This window comes from Taudactylus pleione, unplaced genomic scaffold (genome assembly GCF_031769625.1).
Source record: "Taudactylus pleione unplaced genomic scaffold, aTauple2 ptg000162l, whole genome shotgun sequence".
NCBI lineage: Eukaryota > Metazoa > Chordata > Amphibia > Anura > Myobatrachidae > Taudactylus > Taudactylus pleione.
In genome coordinates, this window is record NW_028284564.1 from 6,677,102 (window position 1) to 6,694,340 (window position 17,239).

At 43.3% G+C, this 17,239-nt stretch overlaps 1 protein-coding gene across 1 annotated transcript in view; it reads left to right on the forward strand.

Moving 5' to 3' along the window:
* PHAX (phosphorylated adaptor for RNA export) overlaps positions 1-17,239 on the forward strand; it is a 50,451-nt gene that overhangs the window by 21,695 nt on the left and 11,517 nt on the right. Inside the window, exon 3 of the mRNA XM_088475104.1 lies at positions 3,438-3,558. Within this exon, the coding sequence (XP_088331230.1) occupies positions 3,438-3,558 (121 nt within the window). The remainder of the gene's footprint in view (positions 1-3,437; positions 3,559-17,239) is intronic.

Genomic DNA, 17,239 nt, shown 5'->3' on the forward strand with positions numbered 1-17,239 from the left:
CAGAGCGCCCCTGCACGTGGGGAAAACTTTGGGACGTCCCCAGCGTAAGCACCTCCCAGTGTCCCCTAGTGGATGAAAGAGAAAATTGGATTTTGGTACTTACCGGTAAATCCTTTTGCGCTCTTTGCCTGCCTGTTAGTTCCGTATGTTGTATGGTTTTGTTGTTGTGTGATATTTCTCCTTTTTCATTCCTGTTGTTCTCAATCTCCTCTCTGTCTTCATTTTCTAAACTGAGGGCTGGTGGGAAATAGAGAGGGAGGAGCTTCACACGTCTGACTTAATTAGTGCCAGCTCCAGCTAACCACGCCTCTATACCCCAGTGTCAGCACCTCCCAGTGTCCCATGTGGAATCAAGAGAAAATGATTTTCCAGTAAGTACCAAAATCCCATTTTTCTTTTGTTTTAAACCCTTAAGGTGCGTACACACTACACAATATGCTCCCTGAGTGATATCGTGTAGTGTGTCCCAGGCAGGCTGTGCTCAATGTTGTTCATGACATTGAGCACAGCCGCTGAACGATATTAACGATATCGTTCAGCGCTGGGCTCTCTCCCCCATTCCCCAACATGCAGCAACCTGACGAGGTCGCCTGATTGTGATGCATGTTCAGGCGATGGACAATGTCGGAAATGACCAGCGGGAGTGCGCATCGCTGGTCGTTTCCGACATAAAAGTGCACGATTACTGAGCGATTGCACGATTACGATGTCATTAATCGTGCAGTCGCTCAGTAATATCGCCCAGTGTGTACCCACCATTATAAACTCTGGCCAGGTGTACCAGAAAGAGTCCAATACAACTGAGCAATTGCCCAACGCTCAGCCGCCCTTCCACCCCAACTCTAATAGGTTAAACAACATGCGTTTTCCGATAAATCACGAGCAATTTACAGGTTTGTGATTGTTGTACATTGCCAGCAAGGTTTGGAGGGCAAACTTGCCATCGTTATGCAGCGATTACAAACCCGCTGGAAAAATGGTGCTTAGTAATTTCCGTGCTTAACCTGTAAGCTTGATTTGAGAAGGATAATGTTTTCTTTCTACTCAGTGTCCCTGTTGCACGTTGAGATACTAGTTACAGTGCTGAGTGGAAATTACCTATTGATGTTCTTCTAAGGGGTGTGAAGTGTATTCTGTCAAGTTTCATTTAAGCTGCAGCAATCTGTTGCACTGTTGATTTCAGTCTGATTATTATTATTTTTTAATTGTATATTTGTTTTTAATCACTAGCCCCTGAATTTATGGCACAGAGTACTATATTGGCACTTTATAAATCAAAGATTATCTTGTATTTTATGTTTTAACTGTTTTACTTTTTCGAAAAGTAGATTTTTCTGAGTGATAAATACAATTGAAGTGTGTTGCTTTTAGTGATATGTTGTCAAAGCTTTTCAATAAAATTTGTTGAAATGGAGAAAAGAAGTTACCAAACCCCATTTACTCCCATATCCCTTGAATTTAGATTTTGTGTATCCCTGGTTACAAATATTATACTAACAAGTTATAGTGAATGAATGTTAGATTAATGGTAGAGATCGCCAAGCTTTGATTACACTGTACAACAAATTAATACTTTCAATTTGTTTCCTTTCTAAAAATAGTCATACATTACTAATTTGAGGTCAAGAAAAACTAAAATGATTTCAGAATGTTTTTACTAGCTCTGATATTTTCTTGATTGAATTAAAACAACTGTTATGTGTTCTTATTTGTGATTGATAGAAAATAAATAACAAAACAAACATACAGCATACGAAAGTACTTTCTAATATAGTGGCCTATTCATGGGGGTGCTTTGTCTTTGCTTGTCGCTTGTACTCCTCTTCTGGGGCATCTCTTGTCACTGTCCAACAGTAGTGATTCACCTACCCTGATATCTTTGTTCCATTGCTGAAATGTCTTGGTGGAATCGCTCACTATGCTTGTCACTCAGTGCACCACAGTTATCTTGTGTGGGTAATCCCGTGAATCGCATATATTTGAATAGGGGAGGGGACAAATAACTGATTCATTTAATTAGGTACTTAGGCCCCGTCCCATCTGCGCGGAACGCAGATTGCTGGTGAGATTCTCTCCATTCTGCCCACTTCACTAGGAACACCCCTACATCGTCATAAATGGGCTATATCTCGGAACTCAGAGCTAACTGAGTTTTAAATGTCATATTCATTGTTTGCATGCTGAATTCAATTAGAAGTAACTATTTTCACATCGGAAACATTTTCATTGTTGTGTAGTGTTATAAATGCTGAAAATCACAATTTTTTTATGTTTTCTTTGGTGAATTTGAGGTTCAACATGCAAAGAAAAAAGCATCTACAAATGTGTTTAACAGCAGTGAGTATGCACTGTGCGCTGGATGATTGGCATGTACCACTGATTTGAATAAGATGTATTTTTCAGTAGTATGTTGTCCCTTGGGCTAAATCATTTTCAACAGCCATTGGAAACACAAGTGATGCAACATTCTCCAATAACATTTAATGATGTCTATTGGAACGTTTGCAGCTATTTTAAGATCTGATTTTTTTAAATGTATTTACTGCTGGCAAATTTCTGCAGACTATTCAGCAGTGATACAACCCCAAGGGAGCAACATCCGTGACAGCCCAAGGTTCCAGCGATGTGGGTGTGAACATTTCAGTGCCTAGCTACTTGAGGATTGCTATATACAGTGTTCCAAATAAACTCTGTATAACTGTGTGCAAAAGCCAGAAACATCCTTATTGCTAATATTTTTTTCTTTTATTTACTAATGTGAATGGGTGGTATAAAATAACTGACAAGAATAATAAAAAAAAAAGTATATTTAAAATAGGGCTATGGCCATGGGTTTTCTGTATATCTGTTATGTAGAAAGTATCAAGAAACCAAAAAGGTAATCATTTTAGCTTTTTGGTATTTTTCTATATATATAATATATATATATATATATATATATATATATATATATATATATCAGCCACAATTTCCATGTACTGTTACTGCAAACAGCAATGGTAAGCCGTCTAATAGGGAACCGAGTAGCAGAGTTAATGTGGAGAAACTGTTGCAATTGTCAGAATCTTAGGCAAAAAGCCCCAAAGCATAAAAAACATTAAAAAACTTTCACATTCCAAGCACTTCAGATCCAATATTTGTCTGTTTAAATTTCTTCCAAAGGAAAGTACTGTCTGTCCCAAAAATTCACTTAAGTGAACTATGTGTGTGCTCATTTAAATTTATTATGGCAGGAAAACCATGCTTAATTTTTCAATGCACCTCAGTGTGATGCTAGCAAAAACGAGCAAGCTTTTCCTGCCCTAATTTTCTGCTTGGTATTAGCAAACAAGGTTTTGATGGAACTTCATGGCTCATTTTATCTTCCTCTGAATGATCACTCTGAACCGTGTAAATACTATGAAAGACTGCTTTCACATGTTTTTTTTCTCCTGTAGGCTTCATGAACCCAAGAAAGATCTCATACAGCGAGTTGTAAAAACGATTGGCACCAAGAAGGCTATAGAGCTCCTTGTTGAAACTGCTGAAGTTGAACAAAATGGCGGGCTTTTCATTTTGGTGAGATTAGCTCAACATACATACTTTACTAATGTGTACAACTAAAAATTATTCCTAATTTTATGTGCAACATTTGAGACCACAAGTATAAGGTTTGTGCCAATTTATTTTTAAAATTTTTGCAAATCTTAATTTGGTGTGCTGTTAAAGGATAATTCCACCTTTCTCTTTCATCCACTAGGGGACACTGGAGGTGCTTACGCTGGGGTATAGAGGCGTGGATAACTGGAGCCGGCACTTTAAATAATTTAGAAGTGTGAAGCTCCTCCCCCTCTATGCCCCATCAGCCCTCAGTTTAGAAAATGTGCCTACGGAGCTGGTCACAATCTGCTGTGCTCCAGCAATACATATATTTTATTTATTTAGGTTTCTTTATTTTTACATCTTTGACATTTGACACTTTTAGGTACCCATCGCCACCTCTTTAAAGGTGGGGTCCGGGTACCTGGCGCCCTGCCTTATAGGAGGCAGGAAGGAGTGCACAGCGCTTATATGAAAAGCACTGACAGCTCCTTACCGCCACAGCACATTCTCAACAAGAAGAGAGAAGTGCTGAAGCTGCAGAGAGACTTCTCTCGGGGACCACGCAGTGAGTAACCACCTGCGCATCCCCCGGCTCCCAGCCCCGCCGCTGCCCAGCGGTTTTACATGTTATAGTATGCTGGGCAGCTAATGCAGAGCGCTACTCGCGGCTCCACTGCTCTCCGTAAGCGCGGCACCTGACTCACCCTGGTGCGGGGCAGCTCATTAAGAGGGGGAGGACATTAACAGTAGCGCGGGGCAGGAGATAAGTGCGCTACAAGTGCGGCCACCTGCTCTCCTTCCTCCCGCCGGGCTCACCCTCTCCCCGCTGTTTAGTGCTCTACAAGTGCAGCCAGGCGCCTGCTCTCCCTCCTCCCGCCTGGCTCTCCCTCTCCCCGCTGTTACACGCGGGGCAGAAAGGCAGTAAGCGGGCCGCTGTGCGCGGGGGGGGGGGGGAGGTTAATGGCCACAGAAGCCATATTGCAAGGAGGTTGTTAGCCCTTTAGGGCATAAGGAAGGGGGCGGAGCTTAAAGGCAGCGCGGGTCTCTCTCCCCTACACTGCAAGCGGCTGTATAACAGCAGGGCTGCCGTTCTTCATTACACAGCAGCTCATACTGCATCTCTAACAGGAGATTGCAGTATAAGAGACACATAAGGCTGGATTCCTCTGCTGCCATTCCTGTGCTGCAGGACAAGTACACCCCGATTACATCCATGGTAAAAAGGCTGTAAGTGCAGGGGAATCTGATCTGTGGGAGGGGGGTTTCTCCTCCTCTGTGTCCCACAGCCTTCTTTTTTTTATATGTCTGTGTCTTTTCTGTTTTATGCTGTGTTTTCTCTGGGTGACTGTGTGTACCATGTCCAACAGAACCAAGGCTTCTCAAAGGCTGTTTGTCTGTTCCAAGTGTAACAACAAACAGACCAAGCCACATGGCACTGGGTCCACGTTATGTGATGCTTATATAACAACGGATTCACAGATGGCGATTACTAGCTATCCTGCTCCACCATGGGCCACTGACATGGTAGGAGTTATGTCAAATTTAACATCGGAGTTGGCTGAGGCGCGCAGGTCTCAACCTCCCTGGGTAGCTGACTTTACCAAGTCCCTGGTTCAGGTGATGGGTACAGCGGTGCCTACACACTCCACTTCCTACCAAAGCCCGTCTCAAAAGCGTATTCTAATGACTGTTTTCCATTCAGAGGAGTCTGACGAAGAATTCCTCGCCACAGAGGATACCGTAGAGGGTGAATTGGAGGAAGCTTTACAAGAAATTATCAGTGGCCTGGAAACAATTCAAAATTTCAAGACCTGGGTTCAGATCTCACGTCCACTGACTAATGTGTATCCAGAGATGGTGCAGAGGGTAAAGCACCTGTTCTCCATCTGGGCGTAGTTTTCCATCTAGCTTCCCTTTTCCATCATCCATGATGGAGAAGTGGGAAACACCTCCTCCTGTAGCTGCGTCTGTTTCCCGTCTCACTAAGAAAACAGCACTTCCGGTGCCGGGAGCTACTGTTTTAAAGGACACTTCAGATCGTAAGATCTATATATATACCGCAACGGGAGCTCAACTTAGTCCTACCCTTGTTACCGCCGGGGTTAACAAGGCTGTGGTTTGCTGGGCTGACCAGCTGATTTCAGGTTTGGACTCTGGTAATTCCAGACCAGAATTACGTCTATTAGCAGAACACATCCGTGAGTCTGCAGTTTAATTGGGAGAAGCTTCAAAGGATATTAGTCAGATTAGTGATCGCATATTATCTGCATCTGCTATTTCAGGACGCAGAGCTCTGTGGTTGTGGGCGGACGCAAAGTCCAAGCGTGCGGTTGAGGGTTTACCATTAACCTGTGACATGCTTTTTGGCCCGGAATTGGACAAGTGGATATCCCAGGCCACGGGGGTGGTAAGTCCTCTTTCCTCCCGTCTACTGCTCCAGATCCCAGAAGACCTTATACTGGATCTTCGTTTCATTCCTTTTGAGCCCCTCATTCCTTTCATGGTAGAGCCAGAGGTGCTCCTACGCAAACGAGAGGAGGTAAAGGTCGTCCACACACGGTTGCACGTAGACCAGAATCTAAACCAGCTGAGAAAACAGGTGGCATGACGGTTTTCTGTCCCACCTGGGGTCTCCTGCGGTGGGAGCCCGCTTGCAAGCATTTCAAGTTCTACAGAAGGCTATCAGGTCTCTAGTAGTGTCATCTGTGTTAGTTCCGGTTCCGGAGCATCAGCGAGGTATGGGGTTTTACTCAAGTCTGTTTTGTAGTGCCCAGACCGGAGGGTGCGGTCATGCCCATCTTGAACCTCAGGTCCTTCAACCTGTATCTAAAGATGTATCATTTCAAAATGGAATATCTGCAGTCCGTTGTTGCGAGCTTGGAACCAGGGGAGTTCCTATTATCCCTGGATATCAAAGATGCTTATTGCCATGTTCCCATGGGAACCACACCAAGCTTTTCTGCATTTTGCCATATTGAAAGATCATTACCAGTTTCGGGCATTGCCGTTCGGGTTATCCTCGGCTCCCCGCATATTCACCAAACTCATAGCAGTCATGATCGCTCTCCTTTGGTCATCAGGAGTGAATATAATCCATTATTTGGACGATCTGTTGCTAAAGGCTCCATCAGTATCTCTTCTATCAGATCACTCACAGAGGATTTTTTTTTTCTTCCAACAGACAAGGCCAGGGATATCTGGTGGTTAGTCCAGCTGGTCCTCAGACCAAAGAAGGTGTCAATGCTTCTTTGTCTGTGTCTCTTAGGAAAGATGGTAGCTGCTTTCGAAGCACTACAGTTCGGCTGGTTTCACTCCAGGGGTCAGGGTCTCATCTGCTTCTACAGCGACAGATCCGTCTGAGCCAGTTAGCAGAGTGGCCTTCTCTGGTGGTCGCAATCCACCAATCTTTTAGCGGGCCGGAGATTCGGAGTGTGGAACTGGATCATCGTAACTACGGACGCCAGCCTCCGAGGATGGATAGCAGTAGTCCTCGATTACCACTTTCAGGTTCAAGGGTCCCCTCTAGAACAGAAGTGGGCCATAAATGCGTTGGAACTCAGAGCGAACAATGCTCTGATAGAGGCAATAGAGTTTATAAAGGGCTCATCCGGTAAGAGTTCAGTCTGACAGCGCGACGGCAGTCGTTTTCATCAACGGCCAACGAGGAACTCGGAGTCGCATGGCTATGCAAGAAGTAACTCAGATCCTCCGGTGGGCCGAGAACCAGTAAGTAATCCTGTATACTGTTCCCAGTATACGTGTCAAGATCTCGAGATCCGCAGGCGGAAGCAGTAGCCGCTCTGACAAGTCAGTGGATCTACGACTTTGTTTACTTTTTTCTCTGATTCTGCATCTTCCTTGTCTTCTAAAAAGGGATAAACAAGAGACAGCCTCTGTAATTCTCGTGGCTCAGAAATGGCCTCAAAAAAGTTGGTTCTCGGACCTTCGGTCTCTATTGACAGAAGATCCGTGGTCCTTTCCTATGCGCCCGGATCTTCTACAGCTGGGTTTTTTCATACACCCCAACTTAGCGCAACTGCGTTTAACGGGGTAGCTCTTTAAACCGATATCCTAAGACGCAGTGGCATCCCAGACGCGGTTATTCCCACCATGATACGTGCCAGGAAGCCAGTTTCGGCTGTTCATGATCGCCGCTTCTGGCGTGCTTATATCATGGTGTTCCAGTCGGGGTCTTCTGTCTAGGACTCTTCGTTTAGCCATGGTTTCTGCTTTTCCTTTAGACAGGTCTGGATTCTGACCTTCGTCTAGGAACCTTAAAGGTGCAAGTCTCAAAGGAAATTGGCCTTCTTTCCTGAGATGCTGACATTCTTTAAGGGGTCTTGAGCGCGCAGCACCCTTTCGTACCTCCAATAGCTCCCTGGGATCTAAACTTAGTGCTTCTGTTTCTTCAGTCGCCAATGTTTGAACCTTTTGGAGGATGTTGATCTTAAGTACCTGTCTTGAAAGACGGTCCTCCTCCTGGCTCTTGCTTCGACTCATAGTTTCAAAATGGGGGGCTATGTCTGATAAGCACCTTACCTTGTGTTTCATGCTGATAGGGCAGAACTCCGAACGGTAGCCGCTTTCCTTCCTGGTACCGTCGTTGGTGGAGGACTCTGGTGGTTCTTCTGCTTTGGATGTGGTTACGGCTCTCCGCACCTATGTTGCCAGGACAGCGTCCCTCCTTAAGTTTGAGTCGCTTTTTGTCTTCTATAATGCTGTTTGGAGGGGTTGTCCATCGTCTAAGCAGACTTTGGCATGTGGGATTCAGCTGACTATTCATCTGGCTTATGTTAGTGCCGACAGTCTGCCTCCTTCGTCCATTTCGGCTCATTCCACACGTTCTGTGGGTGCGTCATGGGCGGCCGGTAGAGGAGCCTCCATGTCACAATTGTGCCGTGCGGCCTCGTGGTCTTCAGTTCACACGTTTGTCAAGTTTTACAAATTTGATATGTTTTTCTTCGGCATCCCGGTTTGGCCGCCTAGTTCTACAGGTGCCTCAGAGCGTTCCCGCCAGTGGGGGAAAACTTTGGTACGTCCCCAGCGTAAGCACCTCCAGTGTCCCCTAGTGGATGAAAGAGAAAATGGGATTTTGGTACCTAACGGTAAATCCTTTTCTCTGATTCCACAGGGGACACTGGGCGCCCACCTCTGCGCTCTTTGCCTGCCTGTTCGGCTTGTTCCGTATGTTGTATGATAGTTATTGTGTTCTTCTCTCCTTTTCTTACTCCGCTTGTTCTCCATCTCCTCTCGGTCTTCATTTTCTAAACTGAGGGCTGATGGGGCATAGAGGGGGAGGAGCTTCACACTTCTAAATTATTTAAAGTGCCGGCTCCAGTTATCCATGCCTCTATACCCCAGCGTAAGCACCTCCAGTGTCCCCTGTGGAATCAGAAAAAAGGATTTACCGGTAGGTACCAAAATCCCATTTTTTTGGACTTCCTACTTGTAGAAAAATATACCCTACATCTAGATTTTGGGGTCAATTCAATTAAACTGGACTAAGTTACAGTAAGGCAATTTTGTGGATTTGTGTTCGCAGCCCCATATGGTGGCTTACATATAATTCACGAGTCGGGGGCGAGATTGGGCTATTAGAGGTGATGGCAGCGATTTCAGCTGTCATTACTGTTGCAACAGCAATCGTCCCCCTCGCTCCTAATTTAATTGACCACCATCGTGTGACACTTCTCTTTTTTGCTTTTTTTGGGGGGCCCTAACATATTCACTCCAACTATTAACTATGCAATATGTGTTTCTATTTAAGTTTACATTGGTTGTTTGGTGCAGATCCTGTTTACTATTTGTATGGAAATAACAAACTTTTTTTTTCTTTAGGCGTGTTGCCTATTTTTTCTTATAAAACTACATAATTATCTTTAAGGCCCCCCTGGTACTGTCAGTTGGCATATAATTGCAAAGATGGTGGATGATTTTGAGTAAAACTGCCAAATTTCCTGAGTGCTCTGTTGTGCATTTGTGAACTGTTACAGCAAAAGATGATGTGGGTGAAAACAATGGAATCTCCCTTGACTATGAGTAATGGGCGCCCGATGGAGCAATTCAACTGTTGCTTCGTTCAGGCGTGAAATACCAACGCCTATCTTAATCCCGATGCCTGAACGCTGAAGGATGCCAGACTCAACAAGGTAAGTCTGGGGCGCCCTTAGCATTAGCCGCAGGGGCGGAGGGTTAGGTTTGTTAGGGTTAGGCACCCCTAGGGGGGAGGGTTAGGGTTAAGCACCACTGGGGAGGAGGTTAGAATTAGGCTCTAAGGGGGGGAAGGTTAGGGTTAGGTACTAATGGATGAGGGTTAGGTTTAGGTACAAAGCGGGGAGGGTTAGGTTTAGGCACTAAAGGGGAGGGGTAGGCTTTAAGAAGGGAGGGTTAAGGGGGGAAGGTAAGTATACTTACCCGACCCCTGTCGGGATACCAACCATCGGGATGCCGCTGTCTGTATTCTGACAGGAGGCATCCCAACAGCCAGCATTACATACTATGAATACCCCTAAATCGCTAGAGAGAAATAATTGCTTTCCAGACTTTGATTGTGGTTCCAAAGCACAAAAAGTTCTTATTGCAACATAAAGTAAGTTACACGCTTTCATCTATCACAATTTGCGCAAAGACCATTAAATACAAAAGGTACAGCTTGATACATACGCATGCGCACCGGTCCCAGTATACAGTCGTCAATCCGGAGATATATGGTCATCCAAGAGAATGGCTACTGACAGATCATGATAACAATGTAGACAAACATAATTTCATTGGTTCTTGGTCTTTGTAGTACGCCGTAGTTCATAGGACAGTTCATATGTTGTCACTAGGGGTATGTTCCAATTCTCCAACAATGTATTGAGATTACATTGTCTTTCTTTAACCGGTTTAAGACACTACATACAGAGTATACATTCTAACCAATAATTTCCTATAAACCATAACCATTGAACGCAAGATGCAACTCCCTCGCTGATAGATTCGAATATCTGGAAATAAACATGGTGTCAGTATAGTACCAAACATGCCATGTCTACCATGTTGTATACCTTAAATATCATATGTGCACACTTTATACCATAATAATTGTCTAATAAAACATTTTCTATATGTGCTTACGTAAGTAATAGTGAGATATTTACAGAAATACATAAGTATGCGTTGTGCGTCTGAGCACAGCGCAAATGTTTTGGTGCGTGTATGTATTGTGCACAACGCAATTATGCCCTGTGTGTTTGCATTTTATCTTACATACGCTAATGTGCATTGTGCGTCTTCATATTAAAATACAGCGTATGTGCGTAAGCATAAGAGCGTCTATGTTTACGCATTGTGGATACACATGCGATTGTCTGTGCATGCATGTGTGTGCAAATGTGCATTAGTGTTTGTGTCATGGATTAAAATTATATATATATATATATATATATATAATATATATAGATATATATATATATATATATATAGATATAGCTAGCTTTATCCAGTAACTGGTATTTTTGATATTATATCCGTCTGAATCTAATTACAAAAGGTCATATAAAATTAAGTTTGTCCTGCTCACAGGTGGGGCAAGCCTTGGCCATAGTCAAGACATCTCATAACTTTAACAAAGGCTTTCTTATGCTTCTTTAGAATACAATTGTCAGTACTTATTAACCACATCAGCATTGGACACAAGGAATACAATTGCTAATGATGATCAAACTTCTGACAATTGTTTCTAACTCTACATTCAGAACACTTCCTCTGAGCATATCAGTGTCTGTGTTACACTTCAATTGCCACAGACCTACTATATCTGTATGCGGAGTGTCTCAATATATATGCCAACACTCACAGTATCTTTGTGTATTTTTAATTACTTGTCTCGGACGTACTCCTGATTCTCACACACTTGACTAAACCTTGAATTAGATATATAGATATATCTATATATATATAGATATAGATATATATATATATAGATATAGATATATATATACGAATTTGTGCGCATCGGCTTGCTTCCGATGCAGAGTAGCATCCACTTTACTCTTTATCAGCCCATAAACTACGAGATCGTCAGATAATTATAGACGATCATAACCAATTATTTGACAGTCCACCCTTTGATGGCAAGCATAACGCTATCACACTCTGATCTTAACCTTTTGTAGTCATGCATAATGTATTATTCAAGGTTATAAACGGTGCGACACAAGTAGGTCACTGAACCGTTAATAATGCATTTGAAGAGGGTAGAACAACCCTTATACGCCATCTGCGGATCTATAGGGAATCATTGGTGGGATGTGGGATCTCATCGAACCTATAAAGGAAGTTTGGGGGGGATTGAAACTACATTATCTAGGATGTTTAAAAATAACATTAATAATACATCCATGCATGACCACACAATTTTATATTTCATCATCTGATGGTACACTCTCTAATTCAGAGTTGTAATACAGTTTTTCCTTGACCTTGGTATCCATAATATCATTGCTTACCACCATCATAATCTCTTTCTCTGTTTGCTCTTGTACATTTTCCACACTTCAAGACATTTAGGAACACCCCTGACACATAAGCCATTTACTAGGATAACAATAAGTATGAGGATTAGGAGCTTACCCACAATAGCAACCAGTTCCTGGACCCTCTCTCCTAGACCGGAGAACCACTTCACAGGGTTCAACCAAGAGAACCACTCTTCTACCTTTTCCTCTACTTCAGCCAGTGAAGCATTTATGGTTCTTTTGAAATTCCCATTTCAGCTGCAGAATTTCATCCATCTGATCTATCACCTCCTTGGGGTCACTAGCTATTGGTGATGTACGTGCAACACTTGACACCAAATTGGGTAGCTAGAGTCACACAGTATCCGACAGTAACAGCTGTTAAATAATTTAACATTAGCCTATGTTGCACAAGTTCGTTCTTATAAGCCTGTAACTCCTTACCTGTATACCTGAACGTGTCATCATACATCTCGGTGATATTATCTATTAATTTAGCAAGATCTTGGATGTATCTAAAATTCAAAGTACCCTGAGTGATCCTGGTGGGATCTAGTGCTACCAAAATTTGGAAACCAGTTGTTTCGCTAATCAACTGTGTGGCTGTATGTACTTCACCAGGAATCATGTTTCTTTTGTCACGGTGTTCATAATGCTTATGGAGATATGGGGATGGCGAGTACCCTTCCCAGGTAGCATAAACCTTCAGAACTCGGAGAGAGCCACTTATACGCTTTCCTTCCACATATAACATACACATCGTCTGGGAGTACATAAACAATAGAATGCATCATTATCATCGGGCACAATTCTCTGACAAATAATCCTACCCCAGATTTTCCCATTTGACTGATACACGTTTTAGGTTGTACAATAACTGCACAGTACCCTTCTGATACTCAGTTCTACCAAGGTAATTGTTGGCAAAGTGTATACTTTTACCGGAAGTATCTTCCACTGGTAATGTTATGTATAAGTCCATCATCTACTGGTGCATTATCAGCTCTGTGTGAAAAGATCTTTGTCTGATTGTTCCCGGACACATCCCAATTTCCTGGTTTATTGGAATTGGTGATGTTTAAACATAACCGGGATCTATCCACCTGGTACTGGTGGAGTTTAAAATTTGGAGGCTTGGACATAATAAATTTCCCGTCCAGCGTCTTCCCCTTATGTAATCCAAGGACCTCAGAGACACTTAACGGGAGTGGTACTAGTCCTACATTATGTTGTCCCTGAGGCACGTGAGAGCACACCCAACATTCAGTCTGATTTAAGACTTTGCTTACCAAGGCATATAATCCTCTAAAGGATGCCCACCCCTATACTGGTTATACTTGGGCTGACACCGTTGGAGGCATCTCTCATCGATTAGGGTCCCACAATACTCACAAATACAGTATTCCTCAGACAATAACCCCTCACACTGTCTCCGAGTTTCTAGGATAACAGATCTCTTAGCAATTACTGTACTGAGTTTGGTCAGATACCGTCCTTGTGAATGTATTGCTCCTCCCGACTCCACTCCATCGATATCACCATCGACTTCTCCCTCCATCATCTGTCCTCCGTTACAGAAACAGGACATCCCGAAACAAACAAGGATGATGAGAATTCTGGAAGAAAATAGAAACGCAACCCCAGCCCACCACTCCATTGCTGGAATAATGGACTGCAAATTTCCCTAGCTCAGGTATCTCATTGCAGTCTTTAACTCTCCCGGAACAAGCTCGCAATTGACAAGTCTACGTTATCTGCCTCGACTCCACTATCTCTACCGGTTGGTTGACCTTTCTGCAGTGAGTAGAATGGACCCAAGTATCTCTCTCTGCCACTTTCAAGGATGTTTTACTTGTCAGCAACAATTGATACGCACCAATCTGTCAGACACCCTGAACGTAAGAAATTTCTGATCATAACAAATTCTCCAGGTTCCACATCATGACAGTTTGTTTCTGGCATATCAGGTGACAACAATTTCAACTTCTTCTGCTGCTGTTTCAACTGTTTACTCATTGTTATAAGATACTTTACAGTAACCTCGTTGTTACTCTTCAAGTCTTCCTGTGGACTTACAATCTGATGAGGTTGTCTCCCAAACAGTATCTCAAAGGGGACAAATTAAGAGGGGGTCTAGGAGTTGTCCTCATGCTATGAAGGACTAGCGGTAAGGCTTCTGGCCAACCTAATCCAGTTTCAGCCATGATCTTACTATGTTTTTAATAGTACCGTTTACCCTCTTCACCTTGGCACTGGCTTGCGGTCGATAGGGGGTGTGAAGTCTACTATTAATACCAACTTACACATGTTCTGGAAGACCTCACCAGTGAAATGAGTATGCCTATCACTTTCTATGATTCTAGGGATACCGTACCTGCATACAAATTCCTGAACAATCTTTTTAGCAGTAAGCGCAGCAGTATTAGTGGCAGCTGGATATGCCTCTACCCAATTAGAAAACACATCGGTACAGACTAATACATGAGATTCCTGCAGGGTGGTAATTGGATGAAATCAATTTGTATTACCTAAAAAGATCCGTCCGTCTGTCTGAGGGATGTGGGATGGCTCGGTTGGGATTGTTTTTCCAACGTTTTTTCTCAAGCAAGTCAAGCAGGACAATGCCCTCTTTTCAGCTTGGGAAGAGAAGCCCGGAGCACATCAATACGCCCTGACCAACTTGCACATACCTTGCTTTCCCAGGTGAGTCAGACCATGCGCTGCTTCAGCCAAGCTTGGGTAGTATGCCTTGGGTGCACCCGGGCTTACCTTGTCCATCTCTCCAAAGTCCGGAGGACTCTTGTCCACATCCCTTTTGATCTCCAGACTGCCTTTTCCTGAATGGAACACAAATTTAGCATCTCAATTAATTTCTGTGTATCAATTGTCTGAAAAATCATAATTTTATTAACTGGCATGCTAATTCTTAACCCTGCTGCCCATTTGGAAGCTTCATCTGTCCTGCTATTGCCCAGTGACACGGGGTCGTCTTCACATGTATGGGCTTTACATTTGATGATGGCTACTTCTTTTGGTAGCTGAATTGCTGTCAGCAGTCCTTTTATGTGGTGTGAGTGTGCGACTGGTGTACCTGCTGCCGTCATAAAATTTCTAAGACGCCATAGAGCCCCAAAATCATGTACTACCCCGAAGGCGGACCTGGAGTCAGTGTAGATATTAGCTGACTTACCTTCCGCTAGTTCACACGCTCTTTAGTGCCACCAGTTCAGCCACTTGTGCTGAGTGAGGTGGACCAAGTGGTTCGGCTTCTACAACCTCATAATCATTTACAACGGCATGACCTGTGCATAATTCTCCTGTGTCTGTCTGTGACAACTCCCATCCATGTAAAATGTCAAATCTTCATTGACTAGTGGTCTATCACGTATATCTGGTCTAGCAGTAAATGTCTGATTTAAATACTCCATACAATAATGTGTGTCACTATACCTGCAAAACTCACCTTCAATCAGCAACTTACCTCTCTCCACCCGTTGTGCATCTCTAGGCACATATGGCAATTATGTTGCTCGATTTTACGTATTACACCGTATAATGGTAATATTTGCAGGTGCCAGTAGAGCTAGTTCCCATTTCGTGAACCTAGCTGAGGAAACATGTTGAGTTTGGGCAGAATTAAGCAATGCAGACACAGCATGCGGTGTATAAACAATCATATCATGACCTAATATTACATCCTCACTTTTATCGACCAGAAGAGCGGTTGCTGCTACACTTCTTAAACACGTTGGGAGTGATCTTGCCACAGTGTCCAATTGGGCACTGTAGTATGCTACAGGTTTGCTAGCGTAACGATGTTTTTGTGTGAGGACACCTGCTGCACAGTCTTCAGCTTCTGTACAATATAACTCAAAAGGTTTTTCATAATCTGGTATTCCCAGGGCAGGTGCTTTTGTCAGACTATCCTTAAGGTTAAGGAAAGCCTGCTCTGTTTCCTCAGTATGTGTGACACGGTCTGGCTTTGAGGATGACACCAATTCCTGCAATGGTAATGCCAAAATAGAGAAATCTGGGATCCATGATCTGCAGTATCCACACATGTCCAGGAAGGTACGGATTTGCTGTTGGTTTTGCGGCAGTGTCACAGTCTGTATGGCCTGTATTCTGTCAGTTGTCAAATGTCGTAGCCCCTGGATTAGACAGTGTCCCAAGTATTTAACCTTAGGCTGGCATGGCTGTAATTTGTCCTTTGCAACCTTGTGCCCTGTTTGTGAGAGATGAAGCAACAATAGTATCATTCAAACATGACATAAACTAATCAGAGCACAACAATAAATCGTCTACATATTGTATTAAAACAGATCCATTGGTGGGTTGAAAAGATTGCAAACAGTTGTGTAGGGCCTGGGAGAAAATACTGGGGCTGTCTATGAAGCACTGGGGCAATCGTGTCCAAGTGTATTGTACTCCTCTGTATGTAAATGCAAATATGTACTGACAGTCAGTGTGAAGAGGGACAGATTAGAATGCAGTACACAGGTCAATGACAGTGAAGTGGGTTGCAGATGGTGGAATTTGCATAAGGATGACAGCTGGATTTGGCACTACAGGGAATTGGCTCTCAACAACTTTGTTTACACCCCTAAGGTCCTGTACTAACCTATAGCCCCTCCCCCCAGCCTTCTTTACTGGAAAAATTGGAGTATTTGCTGGGCTAGCTGTACGAATTAAAATTCCCTGTTGTAACAACCTCTCAATTATGGGATAAACCCCTAACTCTACCTCTGGTTTTAACAGGTACTGAGGGATTTTTGGAGCTTGCCTACCACTTTTTAAATTTACAACTACAGGAGATACATTTGCCATCAATCCAGTGTCCCTTCCATCCTTTGTCCAAAGTGAACCTGGTATTTGGGATAACATTTCTTTAACTTGGGATGGGCTTTTTTTCTGAAATGGTAAGTGAATCATTAACCTTTGGGGAGTGTCCAATATATCCCTTACCTCGTGAGCAACCTTCTCTGGGATATCTAGGAATATTCCATCGGGTACAGTTAATGACATATCCCATTTTACATAACAAATCCCTTCCCAGTAAGTTAGGAGCTGCCGCTGCCAGGAGAAAAGAATGCCTGGTATGCAGCGGCCGATGGTAACCTCTGCAGATTTGGTTAAAGGATAATGCTGCACTTTAC